Consider the following 19048-nt stretch of genomic DNA (forward strand, 5'->3'; position numbering starts at 1 on the left):
GATTGCCAAGGAAAGAGTTATTGACATGTGTCAAAGTTATTAGAAGGCTTATTACGTCTAACAAATCTACACTACAATGAAGACTCTGAAGAGGAAGCTGAGGATCAAGATCTCCTTGATGTAGGAGAAGAAACGGCGACGCAATGGCAGTCTCTACCCCCGCATTGTCCCCCAGCATTTGAGATCTGGGGGAGGAGCTCACTCGATTGTGCAGCACCCTGTATCACTTCCCTACAAGAGCCTCTAACTAGAGTGCCTTCTCTTACTTCTCTGCAATCACACTTTAGCGATTTTGACTTTTGAACAAGAATCACCAGAAGAGCTGTGTTAGTTGACGAAGAATCACAATCTAGGTCTCCTTCTCTCACTTCCCTCAGCTCTGATGAGGAGCAGCCACCCATAGAAGAGGTTCAACTAGTGGCAAAAGATGAAGGATTTTGTAACCAAAGCTGTGGCCTTTCGACACGAGAAGTAATATCCTGCAGCTTGTGGAGTGAGACTCGGTAGATTCCAAGATGAGTGGAGTTTGTCCTATCAGATCAACGGAATGAAGTTCTGGGACAACAACAATTAATGGAGGAGAGAATTTTGGACTTCTGCTGCATTAAACTATATAATAATTATTGTGCAATTATTGTTCTGATTCATTTTGTTGTATAATTATATAATTATTGTGTTCCCATTCAAACTATATATTCAACTTGCAATAATTATAGTAAGTATTAGCCTCGATCCCAGGCCGAGTTTTCGCTTTTATAACGGTTAGGCAAACAACTGGGCCTGGTACTAGTTGTCTGCGCATGCGTCAATCGTTTGTCAGATTCTGACAAATGGATATTCTCGTTCACTTTCGTGACATTTATATTCGTGTACTATCGTGTACTAGAAGTCAGTTCCCGTTTTATCATTATTGGAATCGATTGGAATGGCTCTTAGCTGAAGCTTCTCTCTTCTCTGAAGCTTATTCTGAAGACTGAACAACAAGGGAAGAGGTATAAAGCTTTGTCAAGCTTGTTAAGGTCAGATATTTTTGTGTGGGCCCTATGGCCGGCTATGCTATCAAGTCTTGTTCATGTTTGGCAAGAATGTAGGTAGACTATAGTTTCATCATTAATATAGTGGATCAAGTGAAGAGTGTGAGCTAGAGAACTTGGTGCTGCCATCATCAGCTCGTCGACAATGACACTATAACCGAGAAATTTAATATGTATAGATCTACACGTATTTAAAATGTCTACTTCTCTGTACAGGAGCAATGGCTAATATCCAGCTATCCCAACAGTGCTCCTCTTGGCTATACTAACGGACGAGACTGGACAGTTTGAGGTAAGGGTTTAACCGTCTTTGGTTTCTTTTAATATTGTCCTATACTCACAGACACAGGACTGGAGTATGACCTGCTCATTCGAGCGTTGCTGGGTAGCTCAGAGACATCAAGAGAATCTACGTTTTCTCAAGCAATGAGTTACGAGTTGGGGCCTAGAATCAGAGAAGTCCAGCAGCCTGCTAAATCTTTTTGAAACGTAATTTGAAGGCATTCAATCATCCTGAAGTTGCCCTGGGTCACTGTAATTGTGCTGCAGCACAACTGGCAACTCCCCAGGCCTTTGTGAAGCAGCTCCCTATGTGCATCTTTTGTGTACTCACTCTGTGCATTTTTTCTGTGTACAAATTTCTATTATTGATTTATTAAATATTTTTGCCGACCACAAATATACAATGAAAATTTGACGCATGCGCAGACAACTAGTACCAGGCCCAGTTGTTCGCCTAACCGTTATAAAAGCGAAAACTCGGCCTGGGATCGAGGCTAAGTAAGTATAAGCAAGTATAATAATTATATTAATAATTATAGTTCACACTGTATTATGAAACACACAAAGTTAAGGAGAATCATGCAGTGAAGTAAATATATACTATTCCAGTTCAGCTTGTTTCATTTACCTCTAGATCTGCTGATGGGACTGTTATTTCTAAACAAGAAGAGTAGCAAGACTGAACAGACGACTTAGATTCTTTCTAGCATTAATTTTCATAATTATTTTTATTTTGTGCAAAAAATAATAATAAAAATGTATTGTTTACTTTTGTAGTAATTTTTATTATAAATCAGCACAAAAACAATCAAGTGAATAGACGTACCGTATAAAAGTCAGCAAGTATATAATTATAATATATAATTTTGTAGAATCTTAAATATATATAATTATGTAGGCAAGATCAGTCAAGTATAGGCGCAGCATGCACATATAAAGTCAATATTCAGTGGATTGTAGACTTTCGAAGTTTTGAAGCCATAGTAAGTAGTCCAGTTGCACCCGATTTGATCCGTTTCAGATGTTTTGTCATAAGGCTCTGTTGGAGTGTGGGATTATCGATATCTAAATCTGCCAGAATTTGTTTATTCTCCTTGAGGAAGTCAGCAACTCTTAGATCAGATGAATTAGCTCGAGTAAGTAACTCATTCAGAGACATTGTACTTGCAGGAATCTTGAAGAGAGGTAGTATCAAGTTCTTCTTCACAATGGCGCCAGGATTGTCAAAGGCTGAAGTGACTGGAGAGAGGATGGGAATGTCTTCACACGGTACGACGCACACTCCACACAAATCATTGGAACGAAGCATGTCATAGTCAAAGATAGTCAGTAATAAGACAGCTCCTCGAGTTTGAAGAGATGCTTTACTGGCAGGCCTGTGTGTGTGTGTATGTGTGAACACAATTATATTGCATCATTCGGTGTACATAATTATAATACTCAACAGAAATACGCACATTCTGCTCACATCAATTAGCACACTATGACTAATGCATATAGCTATAGCTGTTAGGCATGTAGTTAACGAAAGTTATAGTTATTGAACTTTATGTGCTAGGGTATGGGACAACTTACATGATGAAATCCTCATTGAAAACTGGATTCACAGTCTTCTTTTTGACAGGGGTCTTTTGTTTCTTTGACTGGGTGTGGCCAAATTGCCAGGGAGGCATGAGGGTCAACTCAACAAATGGGTTACTAAGCCCTGTAGGGAGAGGTGTACCACAGTATAATGCGTACTGAATAAATTGAGGGATTTTATACAATACCATAAGCCTGCCTATAGCTGCATGTTTGCACATAATAGTAATATTATTACGTGTATCATAAAACCCACAGTCCTTATAATCCCAATTCAATAGCCTATTTTATGTAGTAATTAAGGGGTAGTTAATTTTTGTCTAGAGTAGGTTAGGACCGACCTATATGGAGGGACATTTGTGCCAGTATTGGCTGTATTTTGGCGAGGTAATAGACGAGCCAAAAACTGTACTGGGACAATAGGCGGGGCACAATCTTGATTTGCGCATGCGCACAAGGGCAATTTTAAGCTGGTGCAAAATCCGAGCCGGGACAATAATTGAGCCAACACCTGAGCCACATGGCAGGCCACTTAGAGAGAATATAAAAGTCATAATGTACGTTCCTCCTGAGCACAATACAATACTGTTTGGCCTGCCGAGAGAGATAAGAAGATTGCCTTACCAAATTCATGAACATTTCCGATTTAATAGTGGATCGCTATATAACTTAGTGAATTTTCTCAGCAGTGTAGCCTATAGTAGTAGGCACTTCCAGCCAGTCTTCATTGCACACTATGCATTAATTAATGCACCCAATCCTTTCTTATACAAACTCCTCTAGTTAGGACACAATAGAACATGGAAGCACTTTGGAAGCACTTTGGCAGAATAATTTCTATGAAAAAATCAGCAACTCTCTGGTTTATATTATGCACAGTGCCTTAGATTGTGTCCCATGCAGCAAACGACCCGCCATGTGGTTCACTTTATGGCTCAGTTACTGGCTCACTTATTCAGCACAAATGCCCCCGACTACCATCAACCAGTGTTGGCACATCCCTGACATACAAATGATTACCTGTACTGTCCAGGCTTGGCAGCTTGTTGGCCTGGAAGAGGTTGACCTCAACAACCTCCTTGTCTTGATGGTAGCCCACACTGAGCAAAATCTTTCCGTACTTATCTTTTTCAGAGTTTACCAGGGCCGTTTGAATATCTGCCAAATCAGAGAAGAATTTCAAGACCAGTTTGTCTGTTTGGAGGCTCAGAATGTCAAGCTGATAGAGGAGCTCCTATGGAAGAGAAACACAGTTTCACTAATAGCTACTCAATTTGTAAGTATACATACACTCTACTTATGGTATGAAACTCAATAACTGCAAAGCTCAGAAAAAAGTGTACGAGTACTACATGAAGGTAAAAGTTGGAAATTGCCTCACTGCACCTTGTACTTGTTGGTGTTCAAGCTCTCCAAGTCGAGCCCATTACCATCAGCATGGAAGAACTCCTTGAAGCTCTGTAGGATAAACTTGACCTTTGAATAGTACTGACTGCGATCGTTACTCTTCTTGGCTGCATCAGAGTTGAGCACCTTCTGTAGAGAGTCAATAGACATACACCACATGTTTCTCAGGATTCTGTGGGAGAGAAGGGTACATTATTATAATTATATAGTCAGGGTTAGGGCACGAAGAGTATTTACAATTGCTTAGCCTGCTACAAAAATTGCTGTAGAAATATGGAAAGTAATGTTTATTGCTTGATACTTACAATTGGAAGATGGGAGTGAGAAGATGGTTGCCTAGTGTCTGGAGGTTGCTGGCCAGGTATGTCATCACGGGGTCTATTACCTGGATACAATCAATTAATCTTTATGCAAGTACCTACGTACAGATCAACACAAACACTGCTTACACGAGGCCTTAATTGGAATCCGTTCTATTCTATCAAAAATACTCAACCCACGTTGATCTGGGTCAGAAGTGGGGTAAACCAAAGCACTAATGCTATATGAGTGCGTTATACATGGTGTGGGCGTTCCTGTAGCTTCCAAGAGCCCAGTGTGGTAGCTTTTTTAGTCTACTCGTGGACAAACTAATAGGTTATGATAGGTAAATTCCTACCAGGAAGAAGTCTCATGTAAGCAGGACTATAGTCACACTCACCTCTAGACTAATCGTTGGTGTCTTTCTCTCCATAATCTTCTTAATAAGTGTCATCATATCAGGGCTCATCTGGAGGGAGAGGGGTTGAAATAAATATATATTCCAAAATATGATACAAATGGTGTATAAGTACCTCATTTGTTAGTTAATAGGCTAGTTACCTTCGAAACAATTTGACTGATGATGCTGCCCATTTTGTTGCCAATGTCTTCCCCAGCACTTTGAATGAGTGTTCCCATAACCACCTTCGAGTGAGTTTGAATCTCTTGCTCTTCTTCTGTTAGTTTCTTGCCGCTCTGTTCCAGTGAGTGCTCCATCAAATGCTTCATTATCACTGTCTTGATGTGTTGCATATTGTTTAGCACTATGCTCAGCTGTGTGTGTGTGTGTGTGTGTGTGTGTGTGTGTGTGTGTGTGTGCGTACGTGTGTGTGTGTGTGTGCGCGCGTATGCGTGCATACGTGTGTGTGTGTGTGTGTGTGTGTGTGTGTGCGTGCGTGCGTACGTGTGTGTGTGATTAGGATTAGGAATATACAGTGAAACCCATGTACATGTGGGTACAAGTCAGGAGCAGCTGCTGTGCTGGTAAGAGGTGTCCGTTACCTGATAACACCAATTGGGCCAATACAAATATACACATTCCACATCCAGCCACAAGCCGATACCGTGGATCAACATAATTATACAGCATACCTTTTCAGTGGCCCTAAAGTGCCCCTGTCCGTCATGCATGTCCTCTGGCCTCAGGCAATTGCAGGCCTCAGACACGTAGAATAGGGCACACTCACACACATTCCTCACCACAGATATCATGAACGTAAATGCCTCCGCCTTAGCTGGCCAATCAAGCTGCATATACGATTAATCTAATACAAATTTCAAGAGATGAGTTTGAAAACGATTCAATGAAAAGCTTTAAGCTAAGTTTTCTTTTAGTATACAGCAAAGGCAAACAAGAAAGCTCAGATTGAACTAAAGAAAAGCTTATAAAGTGAGTGAGTATGCAAATGTATGCACCTCATCGCTGAGTTTCATGAGTAGGAACAGGAACCCGGCTCCGTCAACAGCCGAGGATGAGAACTGGACATCGTTTGTGACATGGACCACTTTGTCTAGCTCAATGGCTTTCTTTATGCCTGATTTGCATCTCTCTGTGGCAAGATCAATCCACTGGTCTACTTTGCTCTGAAAGATATCGTGTGACACATCTATCGCTAACTCCTGGCGGTGTCTGCAAGAAGAGCCATCAAAAATTCAATACATAGCATGCATGATAATGTGGTATCAAGGGCGTATACAGAGAAGAGGGCATGCAACTCACCCTATTCTCAGAATCATCCGACTTCGTATTGAGCTATTTTTAGAACTGCCCACACAAACGCCCACGCGTAACCTTTGACCGCACAAGGTAAATCAAGATCTTTTTTTATATCTGCAGGTACGTAGCTAGCTAGCTCGATTGCAGCATGGATAGAACTAGTTCTCAGCAGCAGTATGGCTCGTACTAGCAGTGTCAAAGGCAAAGGCAAACCATCCAACAGTTGCAACGCCAAGAAGATGAAACCTAGGACAATAAACCTATCTTCCTGGGTCTCTGGTACTTCTTACAATACACCCAGCACTTAACTTCCCTCTCGAAGGGGTTGTCTTGGACCTGGCTGGACTAGGACTGGTCATGACACTTCTCTAAAATAGCTACACTAGCTAGCTAGCTAGCTCTGATGTACACGCCCATAATTATAACTCCGTAAATAACACCGCTCACTTGTTCCCATCCGTATACTGGACCCTTTTTTTAGTATATCTGGCCTCTGATACAAAGTTGGATGAGTACGTACGGCACATAGTGAGTTGCATGCCCTCTTCTCTGTATACGCCCTTGGTGGTATGGAATTTGGTAACTAACACAGCGCTTACACATACACAATCTAACTACAGAGTAGCCTCGATTCCAGGCCGCGAAGAGAAAGGCAGCCTGGTATACCTTGTATGCGCATGCGCGTACATTACCTCAAAAAGGGGGTAATCCGTGTATTTGTGGATACTGTCAGTAAAATAAACCGTATACTATTTGTATTCTGAAGTTGTAGTCCGTTACATAGAATTTATTTAGAAGTATTGTGCAAAGATGAATGAGTTCTTACGCCTTTTATTGTATCAAGCCAAGTCTCTACTTAACGACACCCTACACTGTAAGGCTACAGATGTTATAGGAAAGGCATGATGTATTCCTGTGGGTCCCCTGATGAGGCTGTGGTAATATGGACCAGGCAAGTCTTCTGCTACCAAATTATGTTCGACAAAAAATGATAAATGAAAGCACCGCAGATGCTGATGCCTCGGTGGAGGTGCCAAAGCTACATAACATAAAACTACTAATAGCTAGCTTTTATACACACATTGATTATAATTATCATGATGATAACTTTGCTGCATGCACAATCCAGAATCACAGGGAAACTCAAAGAGTGGGTAATGATCGACGATGACTGTTGTTAAAAATGATCGATGTCAAAAGTTCAAGTCTAGCTGCAAGTCAGCAGAGCCTTGCAGCTCTCTTCTCACTCTTGCAGCTAGCGTTCTAGTGCAGAGCTAACTACTAAGTAGAGTAGCAACACTCGGTGAACAAGTTTTGCTACAGACTCTTCTGAAAAGGCTGCAATGGCATTCCAGTATAAAGCAAAACTAGGCATAACTCGAGAACAAAGCTTTATTTTGCAAATCCAAGCCAAGAAAACATGACTGGAAGCCCACACACACACACACACACACACACACACACACACACACACACACACACACACACACACACACACACACACACACACACACACACACACACACACACACACACACACACACACACACACACACACACACACACACACACACACACACACACACACACACACACACACACACACACACACACACACACACACACACACACACACACACACACACACACACACACACACACACACACACACACACACACACACACACACACACACACACACACACACACACTACCGTATACCTCGCTTGCGCATGCGCACCGAGGCATAAAAAGCTAATGATCACTCCTGAAAGCAAGCTTTAACTCGACACCCAGGAAGTTATTCACCCAAGATCTACTGATGTATTAAGGAGTCCACCACTCAAGATCTACTGATGTATTAAAGAGTCCACCACTCTTCCTAGCTGGCAGCTCTATTGTCTGGGAAGCCTTCTTGAACTGTCTCTTTGATAAACAAAGCTAGAAGAAGCAACACTACTGCAGTATAATTATTCTAATTAGCGTCTCTGAAAGCTGCCATTGTGGTCACATAGTTATACGTATTGTAACCTTGTCCGTTTTTTTACAATTTGTATAATGAAATTGCCATCAATTATTTCGCACATGCGCATACAAGGTATACCAGGCCGCCTTTCTCTTCGTGGCCTGGAATCGAGGCTAACTACAGAGAAGACTAACTCTTTCGGAACATTCTTTTTGAGCTTTTTGATTTCTTTGATGGTTGTATACACCTCGTACGTGGTCACAACGTCAGGGCTGTTCCGTATTTCAAGTTTGTACATCGTTTCCGCGAAAATCTGGATAAATGTGAACATTTAAAGTTAATATATAAAAGTTGAATAATCAGAGCTCACCAGTTTGTCAATAATGATATAGAAGGGAGTGAAGTAGTCTACCCCGGCTCTGTGAGAGGGAGGGGGATTAAAATATTGTCAATCCAGTACAGATGGGTGTGTTGACATACCTCTGAAAGATGGGGTTGACGTGTTGCAGCGCTATCTTGCAGTGGTAGAGAACATCCTCAATGACACCCTTGAAAGCAATCAGCTGCATGTCCGGTGTCTGTACGAAAGGAGAGGAGGGGGGAGGGTGGTGCATCGGGTAACTATTTAATAAAAATGCGTAATGAACTCATTAAATTGTTATTTGCTATAGCGTTGTTCTGAGAATGTGCTATTTTAGCTCTTTTTCATCTGTATCTGACTCCAAACCTTCCATTCCACCATAAACAGTACACTCATACTTGCACATCATTTAACACATAATAATTATTATCAATGTAATAAATTTGCTGCAAATCCGCTGAAATTAGTACATGTACCCTAAAAACAAAAAAAAACCTGAAATTGCAATTTTGAGCCCGCTCTTTCTTCACTGATATCCCCAACAATATAGAGTGGTCCATTTTAGAAATAGAAACACACGCTATAACATATACGAGTTGCTGGCACTCACATTCTGGTCAGGCATTAGCTTGGCACAGAGCATGAGGAACCAACTGGGGACAGCAGCTTGAATGCTCTTCTCCAACAGCTGTGACAACGACCGTTTCTCTTCAGGGAGGCGTTCCACGAATGGGGTGAACTTGTACAGCTGGAGCAAAATGCTAGTGAGGGGGTGTGTGAGAGAAAGTACGTATGATTGAGGACAGTTATGCTTCACCTATGATCTCTTATATACTACCTACTTACTTATTACCCGAGGCGTGCGTGGGCGGCCACAGGTATAGTAGTCCGTTAATCAGTTACCGGTCTCTATAAAATGTAGTTTGTTACTTTTTTATTATTGTATAACCGAACAATTCTCCAGTTTTTATAATTCCTGTCAATAGCCGAGGGTTAGCACTTAGTCTTTAGTGCCAATAGCTGTTACCACGTACCTCTTATACCCTCAGTCGTTTCCTACCACACCCATATACCCTTATTAGTTCCCTACCACATCCCTTACTATGTATACCCTCAGTAGTTCCCTTCCACACTCACCCCACACGACGCCTCAGTCTCTCCACATCCTTGGAGTCCTTGATATTGAGCAGAGTGAGGTGGTTCTTCAAGACCTCCTCGATGTCCATCACTAGCTCTCCAAGGTCCTTCAGTAACGCAGCAACCTAGGAGAGGGAGGGGGAGGAGGTACACATTACGGTATTACTATGTCTACTGATGACATTGATTTCGCAATAATTATAAACTGCATGAATTTCACAGTTGTTACACCGCGTATACAGTTCATTTAGTCTAGAGAGTAGATTACCACAAATGTGTGAGTAGTTGTACTTAAATGTAAATATCTTTTGATTGGAGTATTTCTAAGAAATGGTGTTGATACCCGTGTGTAGATGAATGACTGAACTACAACATATCCAAAAATGTTTCCATGGAAACATAAGATGGTGGGTTTGTGGTGATTAATAGAACAACAGCAAATTGTTATAGTGGGTAATCGGTTAGAGTAATAAAACACTAACCTTAAACAGCTAAGGTCTTAGACTTTTATCACACAATAGTTTAATGGTTTAGGTATCCTGACCATCCCTTTATGGGTCTTACACATGCTCACAGTGTCTATAATTCATGATTTACCGGTTTTTAGGTACACGTTTGGTTAGAGTAATATCTTCTGAAAATTTTATAGCTTAGCTTTAAAAGTTCTCTGGTAAGTTTACAAATAAATGGGCTACATTTTGATACCAAAAACATTCTTTATGCTTATACCATTGTTGAGATATCACTGAAAAACTACATATTCTACTATTTTCTACTGTTTTGATGACATCACAAGCTGCTAACCACAAATCGATGACACTCAAATTAACCACGTAAGTGGGCGTACAATAACTGTACGCCCACTTTTAATTACGTTTGTGGTTGATTAAAGCATCGTTGGTTTGTGGTTTGCAGCTGCTGATGTCATCAAAACAGTAGAAAATAGTAAATTATGTAGCTTTTCAGTGTTATCTCAGCAATGGAATAAGCATATAGGATGTTCTTGGTATCAAAATGTAGCCCATTTATCTGTAAACTTACTACAGAAATTTGAAAGCTAAGCTATTAATTTTTCAAAAGTTATTACTCTAAGTACCTGAAAACCAGTAAATCATGAATTATAAACACTGTGAACATTTGTAACACCCATAAAGGGATGGCCAAGATACTTAAACCATTGAACAATTATGTGATGAAGTCTAGGACCTTAGCTGTACTAGATTACTGTTTTATTACTCTAACCGATTACCCACTATAACAATTTGCTGTTGTTCTATTAATCACCACAAACCCACCACCTTATGTTTCCATGGAAACATTTTTGGATATGTTGTAGTTCAGTCATTCATCTACACACTGGTATCAACACCATTTCTTAGAAATACTCCAATCAAAAGATATTTACATTTAAGTACAACTACTCACACATTTGTGGTAATCTACTCTCTAGACTAAATGAACTGTACATGTAGTGGGTATACTTGAAATGTTCGTGATTCGCGGATTAGGCATGCATGTACGTACCGTGAACATTTATACCCACGAATTTAATATAGTATACATGCATGCTGCAAAAAGGCTGCTATTCCACGAAAATTAAATCCGCAAAAAGCTTTCTAATTGTCATTCCGCGAAAGTTTATACCCTCGAAATATACCTGCTATAGATACGGTACATGACTGACTGTACACATTAACAGTAACGCAGCAAAGCAGCATAATTATATATAACTTCACTGTAAATGCATATCCACATATTTCACCAACAGAAAAATGAATCGGTTTTTGCCCCATTATGCGTTATAGCCCCACCCACCCAGTCATGTGAGACCTTCCCCTCAGTATAGTATTTGGGCTTTAGTGTGAATGTTTCCGGTGTCAGGGTGATGATTTTCTGGATGAGAGAAATGATAGTAGACATCTTGACAGCAAACGTCCCACGGTACTTGATCAGAATAGAGAAACGACTGTGTGTGTGTGTGTGTGTGTGTGTGTGTGTGTGTGTGTGGATGTGTGGATGTGTGTGGATGTGTGGATGTGTGTGTGTGTGTGTGTGTGGATGTGTGGATGTAAGTGTGCGGGGAGTATTGATTGGCAGCAGGAGTCCCAATACTGCAAACATACACTGATACAGATGTTAGGATAAATAATTCTAGACCCATAGAAATAAAGTTTCAACAAGTGTAGATGATAATATAGGTTTGTGTGTGAGCTCACGTGACTGCTTTGTGTGCTTCACTGAGTCCACTGTACTCTGCGTGCTTGTCCAGTAGCTTCTCTGCCTCCTCATTCAACTCTCCCCTCCATTTCCTCCGATACTGACCCCCCACACGACCCTCGTGGTTCACTACAGCATGAGTCAGCTGCAGATGCTCCCACATACCAACCTTTAGAGGGGTTGAATGTGCAGGGTTTTTGCAAGTGAAAGACTTTGGCTCTTATAGAACCTGCACCAAAGGCCTCCATTAAGGTTACGATGCAGTGTTTGCTCATGAATTACTCATGAGTTTTTATTTTTTGTTTTTGTGTGAAAGGAAGACATTGTTTCTATTACTTTATGTGTCTATACTGTTGCACTACTCATAAGTAACTATTACAGTGCTTGTTAGCTATCAGTACGCTAACTAGATGGCAAAAAATTTACCACAAAGATCGTGTGCTCATTGCCGATTTTAGTCGTCAAAATATTAGACTATAACAAAAACTAAACAGTGACCTACCAGCAGTTTATGATATTCCTGAGGGCGGCTCAAAGAGTTCTTGCTTCTATCTATCCGTAGTTTACTAGCTAGTCAGCTATTTTTCCACTTTTCCACAAGCTAACTTGATGACTGTTCATTGTTTTGAAGAAATTGTTTCGAGCCGCCCTGCCCCTTTCCTTGTTTAATAGATAATTGCAAAGAGCATGCAATATCTAGCATATAAAATGACGACTAGTGTATACAAGACAAGCTTGATTTACTACTGATAATTACTGCGTGGGCGAACACTGCATCGTAACCTTAACAGCTATGGCATTCCTATGCTACTGTAAGAGCCTAATAACATAAAAGGTGTATTTTTGCCTTAATTTTAATATTCTTACAAACTATCACACAACTTGCTAGAGCATCCCCCCACCCACACTCTTACCTCAAGAGGAGTGTTCTTCTTGACTTCTTCCACTGACAGGTCCATAATAATGGAGCCCTGGCGACTCTTCCCTGAGTGAGAGAAAAGCTCCATCTCTTTGCCCTCTACACGTTTTAGTCCCAACAGAGAAAAGAACGCACGTCCCACGTACTCCGTCTTACGGAGGTCCTTCACAAAACTGGAAGATGGTAATTGTCAGTTTCGCTAACCGTAAATGCACAGAAGGAATAATACATTCAGTGGGTCGAGAGGTAAAGGAAGATACTATAAATGTACATGACAAGCCATGTAGGCAAACCCTACTTTTGATACCAAGTAAAGATTTGTTGAAAATGACAGATATAAATGACACCCAATACTTAAAAGAGAATGCAGTATCCCCCTCACCCACGCACGCACGCACACACACACACACACACCCACTCACTGACGAATGCCCTTGACCTTGGTGGGTGTGGCCATATCCTTGTCACTGTCCCACACCTCCACCACAAGCAAATCTTGTTTAGTGCTGACCATCGACCTGTGCAGACAAATCACACTTTTAATAGAACTCATAAAATCAAGTTACTGCTACACCTTATTTCTGCTACACCCTATACAGCACACACCATACTACACATAGAGTGCGATTATCAAACACGTGCTATTTTCGAACACCTGTTCTCGAGGACAGTGGCTCAGAGTACTAAGCTGATAGTACCTAGGTATAGACAAGGTAAAGCTCTATTCAAGTCCAAACTCACGGCCAACAAAAAGCTTCTTCGGCAGAGTGACAGGGCCAAATACTCAACTATTGGAACAGATTTAGTTCGAACATAGCCACGATTCTTCAAACTCTCTCTCTCTCTCTCTCGTATCAACAGAAGGCTCTAAGCAGCTAGCTACAATGCATGACCGTAATCTACAACTAGTAAACTAGTAAGCTATGCACAGCTCTGGTTTCGAGGTCTGACTGCAAGCCGTTAGACAATGGTGGCCTCTTGAAAAAGTGCAGTATTGCCATCAAAATCCGACCGATTATTGCCTTTTTCTTTATAATCTCCAGTGTAGCCATGACGTAAGAAAGAATGCAACTTTAGGAAAAAAATGGAGAGATTATGAATAAAAAGGTATTAATCGTTTGGATTTTGATGGCAATACTGGACTTTTTCAGAGGCCACCATTATCAACGGTTTGCAGTCAGACCTCGAAACCAGAGCTGTACATAGTTTACTAGTTGTAGATTACGGTTATGCATTGTAGCTAGCTGCTTAGAGCCTTCTGTTGATACGAGAGAGAGAGTTCGAAAAATCGTGGCTGTTCCATTAGTTGAGTATTTGGCCCTGTCACTCCACCGAAGAAGCTTTTTGTTGGCCGTGAGTTTGGACTTGAATAGAGCTTTACCTTGTCTATACCTAGGTACTATCAGCTTAGTGCTCTGAGCCGTTATCCTCGAGAACAAGCGTTCGAAAATAGCATGTGTTCGATAATCAGTTGTTTACTCTATTCACATTGTATGCTCGCTGTAAGCACACCACTCACACTCTTTACACACACTCACAGTTCGAGAGTCTCATTCCACTGAGGGTTGAGGGTAGCTTTCCGTACACTTGTCTCCTGTATTTCCCCAGTGGGCATGACTCCGCCCTTTTTCTTCCAGTCGAGGAGGTTCTCCTTCTTAACAATATCCTCTCCCTGACGTGTAGCATCAATGATCCCGATACGGACATACAGATCACTCTTGCCTGAGGGGGGATCTAGATTTTCTTACACATTGATAGTACTATATTAACAAGTGGTGAAAGCTGCGCTGTGCTAATACCTCTCGCCGTTCTTTTGCTTTCGCTCAAGAAGAGGTATAATTATATGTTATTATCGTTGATTGCAATTGTTGACAGAATTGAATTTCAGACAGTCATTATAGGAGAGGAGCCAAATGGCAGAAGCCTATCTTGATGGTTTGATGAATAATCTTCAACGATATACTGAAGCAACTGCAAATGGCCTGTAGCCAAACAGTGGGAGCAAACTTGTCAAAGGCACAGAGTATATTAAAGCACAGACAGTACAGTATATCTAAACAAGCAGAGAAAAGTACATGTATCTATTGTTATCCTATTCTATATGATGTATCATTAATTGTGGCTTATTATACTGGTATACCAGAACCTCAAGAAAAAGAAGTAAGTTCGTTCAACCTTGTGGATTCATCAGTTTCACTTGCCACTGGATCATGGATTCTAACATGTGGGATGAGCGCGCATGCGCATTACATCCAGGAATAATTATTAAAGGGTGTGTTTGCAAAGAGATCAAGTTCACAATGCAAATGGCTACTATAGGCAGCTGCTTAACAGATCTTTTCTAACTCTTGTAGCTAACAAAAAGCTAGCACTTTAGTGCAAGGCTAACTGATATGTCGAATAGAAAGCTTGTGCGAACGGATGATGCTATGAAAGATTCTAAAGAGACTGCAACAGACTTCAATGTGAGTCAAACTAGCCATAACTCGAAAACAAAGCTTAATTTGCTAATCCACAAATCAAAATCCAAGAGAACGTGGCTAGAATTAAGCCTATATTTAGAAGCTGTTAGTTTTTGTCACATTGCAATTGTTGAGCAGTTACCGTTGAGCAGTTATAGCTAGAACAGACACACAGACAGCTTTACCGTATCCCTCGTGCGGCTACGCCTCGAGGTATAATGACAGCTGGTACATGAATATCAATTAATTGCCTCATTCGTCAAATATTAGGTTCGCCAATCCGCTATATACTTATGATATATATAGTTACTGGAATATTTTGCTGGTGAAAAACCTTTTCAAAGGAGCCAAATCAGCAGAAAAGTTAACCCGGCCTCCTTTACGACCAAACTGGCAAGGATCTCTCACTACAAAACTAGTATATAGGTTTTTTGCAAAGTGATCAATGCTCGCAAAACATTCTAGTAATACAGTAAATCATCATTCTACTTACCCTTGGCATATTTGGCTTCTAGTTTAGAGCAACTCCTCACTGCATAGAAGGGACAGTCACTATTATAATGGTGTGCACACACTAACAGTGGTTGAACTTACCAGTACAAACAAGCTTTATTTTTGGTTTCTATGGGAAAGAGAAATAATTGACATACACTATTAATTTTTGTAAATTAATTAGACTCACCTCTTGAGCAGAAGCTTTCTTCCAATGCTGCCTCAGTGTCTCGTCATCAGTATTAAACGCCTACACACACACAACATATCCACTTATTAGCTACGGAATTTTTGTTGCTGTGCCGATATATTATGGGCACTCAAGCATGTCCCACATGTGAATGCAGATAGATATAATTTGCATATACATTATATCAACTCATTAACTTAAAGAGTCCATAGCATACCTTGAGTACATACTCCGCTAGCTGTTTGCTGGTGTCGTCGTTCGGTACCTTCCTAAAGTTGACAACAGTTGCCAAGGCGATTGCTAGTGTCTGCTCGAGCTATATTAAACAGAAACAATTATACTCAATTACAGCCATCGTTAACTGTATAAGCCCATCAGGTAAACACACGCACGCACGCACGCACGCACGCACGCACGCACGCACGCACGCACGCACGCACGCACGCACGCACGCACACACGCACACACACACACACACACACACACACACACACACACACACACACACTTAATGTGCACAGTACTGTGGTTTCTAAGTGGTAGAGGAGGAATACCAATGTCAAGATCAAAAATTAAAACACCACGTGGGCTTTATATGTTTTACATGTAAAACTGAGTTCACCTTTGTGCCCCTGCATGGATTTAAACACCACCACTTTATAATAACAACAGAAATTAGTTGAGCTATAACACGCCCCATGCAGATGAGCTAGTTTAAGAGAATTAAGATATCCAATTCTCCGAAACCACAAAATATGGAAAATTAGCCTTCTGTGGCTAGGATATAAATGTTGATGTACTGGCTTGCTGCACTGGATACAGATCTAGGTATATTATAGCAATTAAGCTTTCCAAGCAAACAAATAAAGTAACAACAGTCAAAGAACCCAAAACAAAAATGTTGAAATGACCCTATTGACCCTGGCATTCCTTCTAGACACTACATTGGTAGATTGAAAACAGATAATTGGCTTCAGATTGTCTTGGCAAAATTGCAATACTCAAACTTGAAACTGAGATGCAACATGTTATACACACTATATACTATAGTATTGCCCAGAGGAGGTCCGACACGCATGCCTCGATTTAGGGTTACCTTAACCACGTGGCTATAGACAACCACTATAGACATCATCATCTTGTAGCTATATACATAGTCTGACAGAATCAGCTCCTCCTATAGTAGGTTACTATATATAGTGCTCACCTTAGCTGCTTCCTCTGCCCCCTCATAGATGGAGGTATCCTTAGTAACACCAATGGTGTACATATCATCCTCACACTCTTTGTCATCACTGCCGGAAGATTGGGGGGACCTTGACGCACTGTGTTTCTGCTCCTGGGGACGGCAAACATATTAATTAGTATTGCTACCTGGTAATGAAAGAATTGAAAGCACCGCTGGAATTTAGTTTGCATGCGGTGGCAAATGATTAATTATTCATTGCTATTAAGAATGCTAAAAAAATACACACATGGTAAACTATAAAAATGGTACACAGAATATTGATGCAATAATTGATTCAACGGCTCTTCATTATGTTGTCTATGGAACTTTTCACTCTGGCTGATATTAAGTGTTGGTAGCCAAATTTGATGCGGGCGGGCATGGGAAATGATAAATTTTAACCTCTTGAATAGAAACAAACCAGTAAATTCTCAGGAATATAGTCAGTGCTTAATTGTTATGAGTGCTATTAATCCCTTATTGCACGAGTAGCCATACTATTGATTGTTAATCGTGTGTGATGCAGTTTTAAGGATATTTCTAGCTGCAGTTTCAGTAAAAAAAATTAGCCGCGGCCGTTATTCGAACGTGCGGTCGTCAAGGCAGTAATTGCACGTCGTTAATGACGACATGCAATTACTGATACGCGATTAATCACTGTACGAATCACAGTGAATAATAGGACAACATGCAATTAGAGGTTATATGGAACGCCTCTGCTTAGCTTAACTGAAGCATTACCAACAAAGAAGATATTACCTGTATAACAGTCTCAACAGAAAACCTTACCTGGATAACAGTCTCTAGAATGGTAGAAGATTCATTACTGATTAGTAAAGGCGTGGTAGGTTGATCAGTGCCACGAATTAGGGAACCACTGCATGTGTGCATGTGAGTAATTGTCCATATGCAATCTGCTACAATTTTGACAGTAGACTATCTTAGTTAATAAATGAGTGACTGCACTTATATTAAACTATAACTTCCATCAGGAGTGCATGCTTCCATGCATGTAGTAGAACACTGTACGTTTTAATATTAAAAGTGCTCAAAATAAGCTCACAACATGCTCAAGACTTTAAAATCCAACTCTTTCTTTTACCTTGGTTTAAGAAGGTTAGGAATCAGGTCCTTGATCTCGTAGATCTTCTTACACACTGATAGTACTATAGCCGCCATATCCACTAGCTAGATAGCTAGCTAGTAAGTCTATCCTGACTGATGTAAATAGTCTGCAAGCAGCATCAACTGGATCAGGAGCTGAACTGATCCGGATCAACCGGATACATGGATAAATAAGCTGCCACGCCTTCACTGTCAATTTATATGCCTTGGTGCGCATGCGCAAGCATGGAGGGTTTTTTGAGAGAACAAAGGTTAGAGGGTACAGAATAAAATGAGGCAAAAATAATTACTATGTGGATGCTGAGTTCAGTTGATTTGCAGTTTTCTGACATAGCCAGGTCCATAGGGGGCGGTGCCTTTATGGCTTGACCAATGCTTGAGCGGGCACCACGAATGCACTGGATTGCTGATCTTAGTAAAGAAAAATTTAGGTGGCAGCGTAGCCAGGACAGGGTGGAGGAGTAGGGTTGATCCCATTTCATTGCAAGTAGGGAGGCAAGTCTTTTGTAAAAAACGGTCGCTTCAACTGCAAGACCTCCGGTGGCAGAGAGAACGAGTGGGGTGAATGAGGCATTCTCAATTTCTCTTATCCTTTGCATGGAGGGTAGAAGTAGGCCGATTAAAATACGC

General features: G+C 40.9%; 1 protein-coding gene and 1 long non-coding RNA gene across 2 annotated transcripts; one reads left to right on the plus strand and one right to left on the minus strand.

Moving 5' to 3' along the window:
- Nucleotides 1–726: 726 nt before the first annotated feature.
- Nucleotides 727–1737, plus strand: LOC135351857 (uncharacterized). Its single transcript, XR_010399523.1, has 2 exons — nt 727–1326; nt 1378–1737. It is a non-coding gene; the product is annotated as an uncharacterized LOC135351857 (long non-coding RNA).
- A 288-nt stretch (nt 1738–2025) lies between these two features.
- LOC135351797 (protein unc-13 homolog D-like) lies at nt 2026–18572 on the minus strand. The gene is made up of 26 exons (XM_064550893.1): nt 18396–18572; nt 18083–18170; nt 17273–17404; nt 16283–16381; nt 16066–16125; nt 15978–16005; nt 15877–15915; nt 14460–14643; nt 13344–13439; nt 12917–13094; nt 12002–12171; nt 11601–11751; nt 9786–9910; nt 9259–9409; nt 8768–8865; nt 8658–8706; nt 8482–8600; nt 6021–6234; nt 5697–5852; nt 5166–5378; nt 5005–5073; nt 4610–4689; nt 4284–4476; nt 3918–4131; nt 2892–3021; nt 2026–2692 (listed from the first exon to the last, which is right to left on the minus strand). Exons 1-26 carry the CDS (start codon nt 18470–18472, stop codon nt 2263–2265), a joined length of 3543 nt encoding a protein of 1180 aa, XP_064406963.1. The 5' UTR covers nt 18473–18572; the 3' UTR covers nt 2026–2262.
- Nucleotides 18573–19048: the final 476 nt, after the last annotated feature.

The sequence above is a fragment of the Halichondria panicea genome, chromosome 17, assembly GCF_963675165.1.
Source record: "Halichondria panicea chromosome 17, odHalPani1.1, whole genome shotgun sequence".
Taxonomy (NCBI): Eukaryota; Metazoa; Porifera; class Demospongiae; order Suberitida; family Halichondriidae; genus Halichondria; species Halichondria panicea.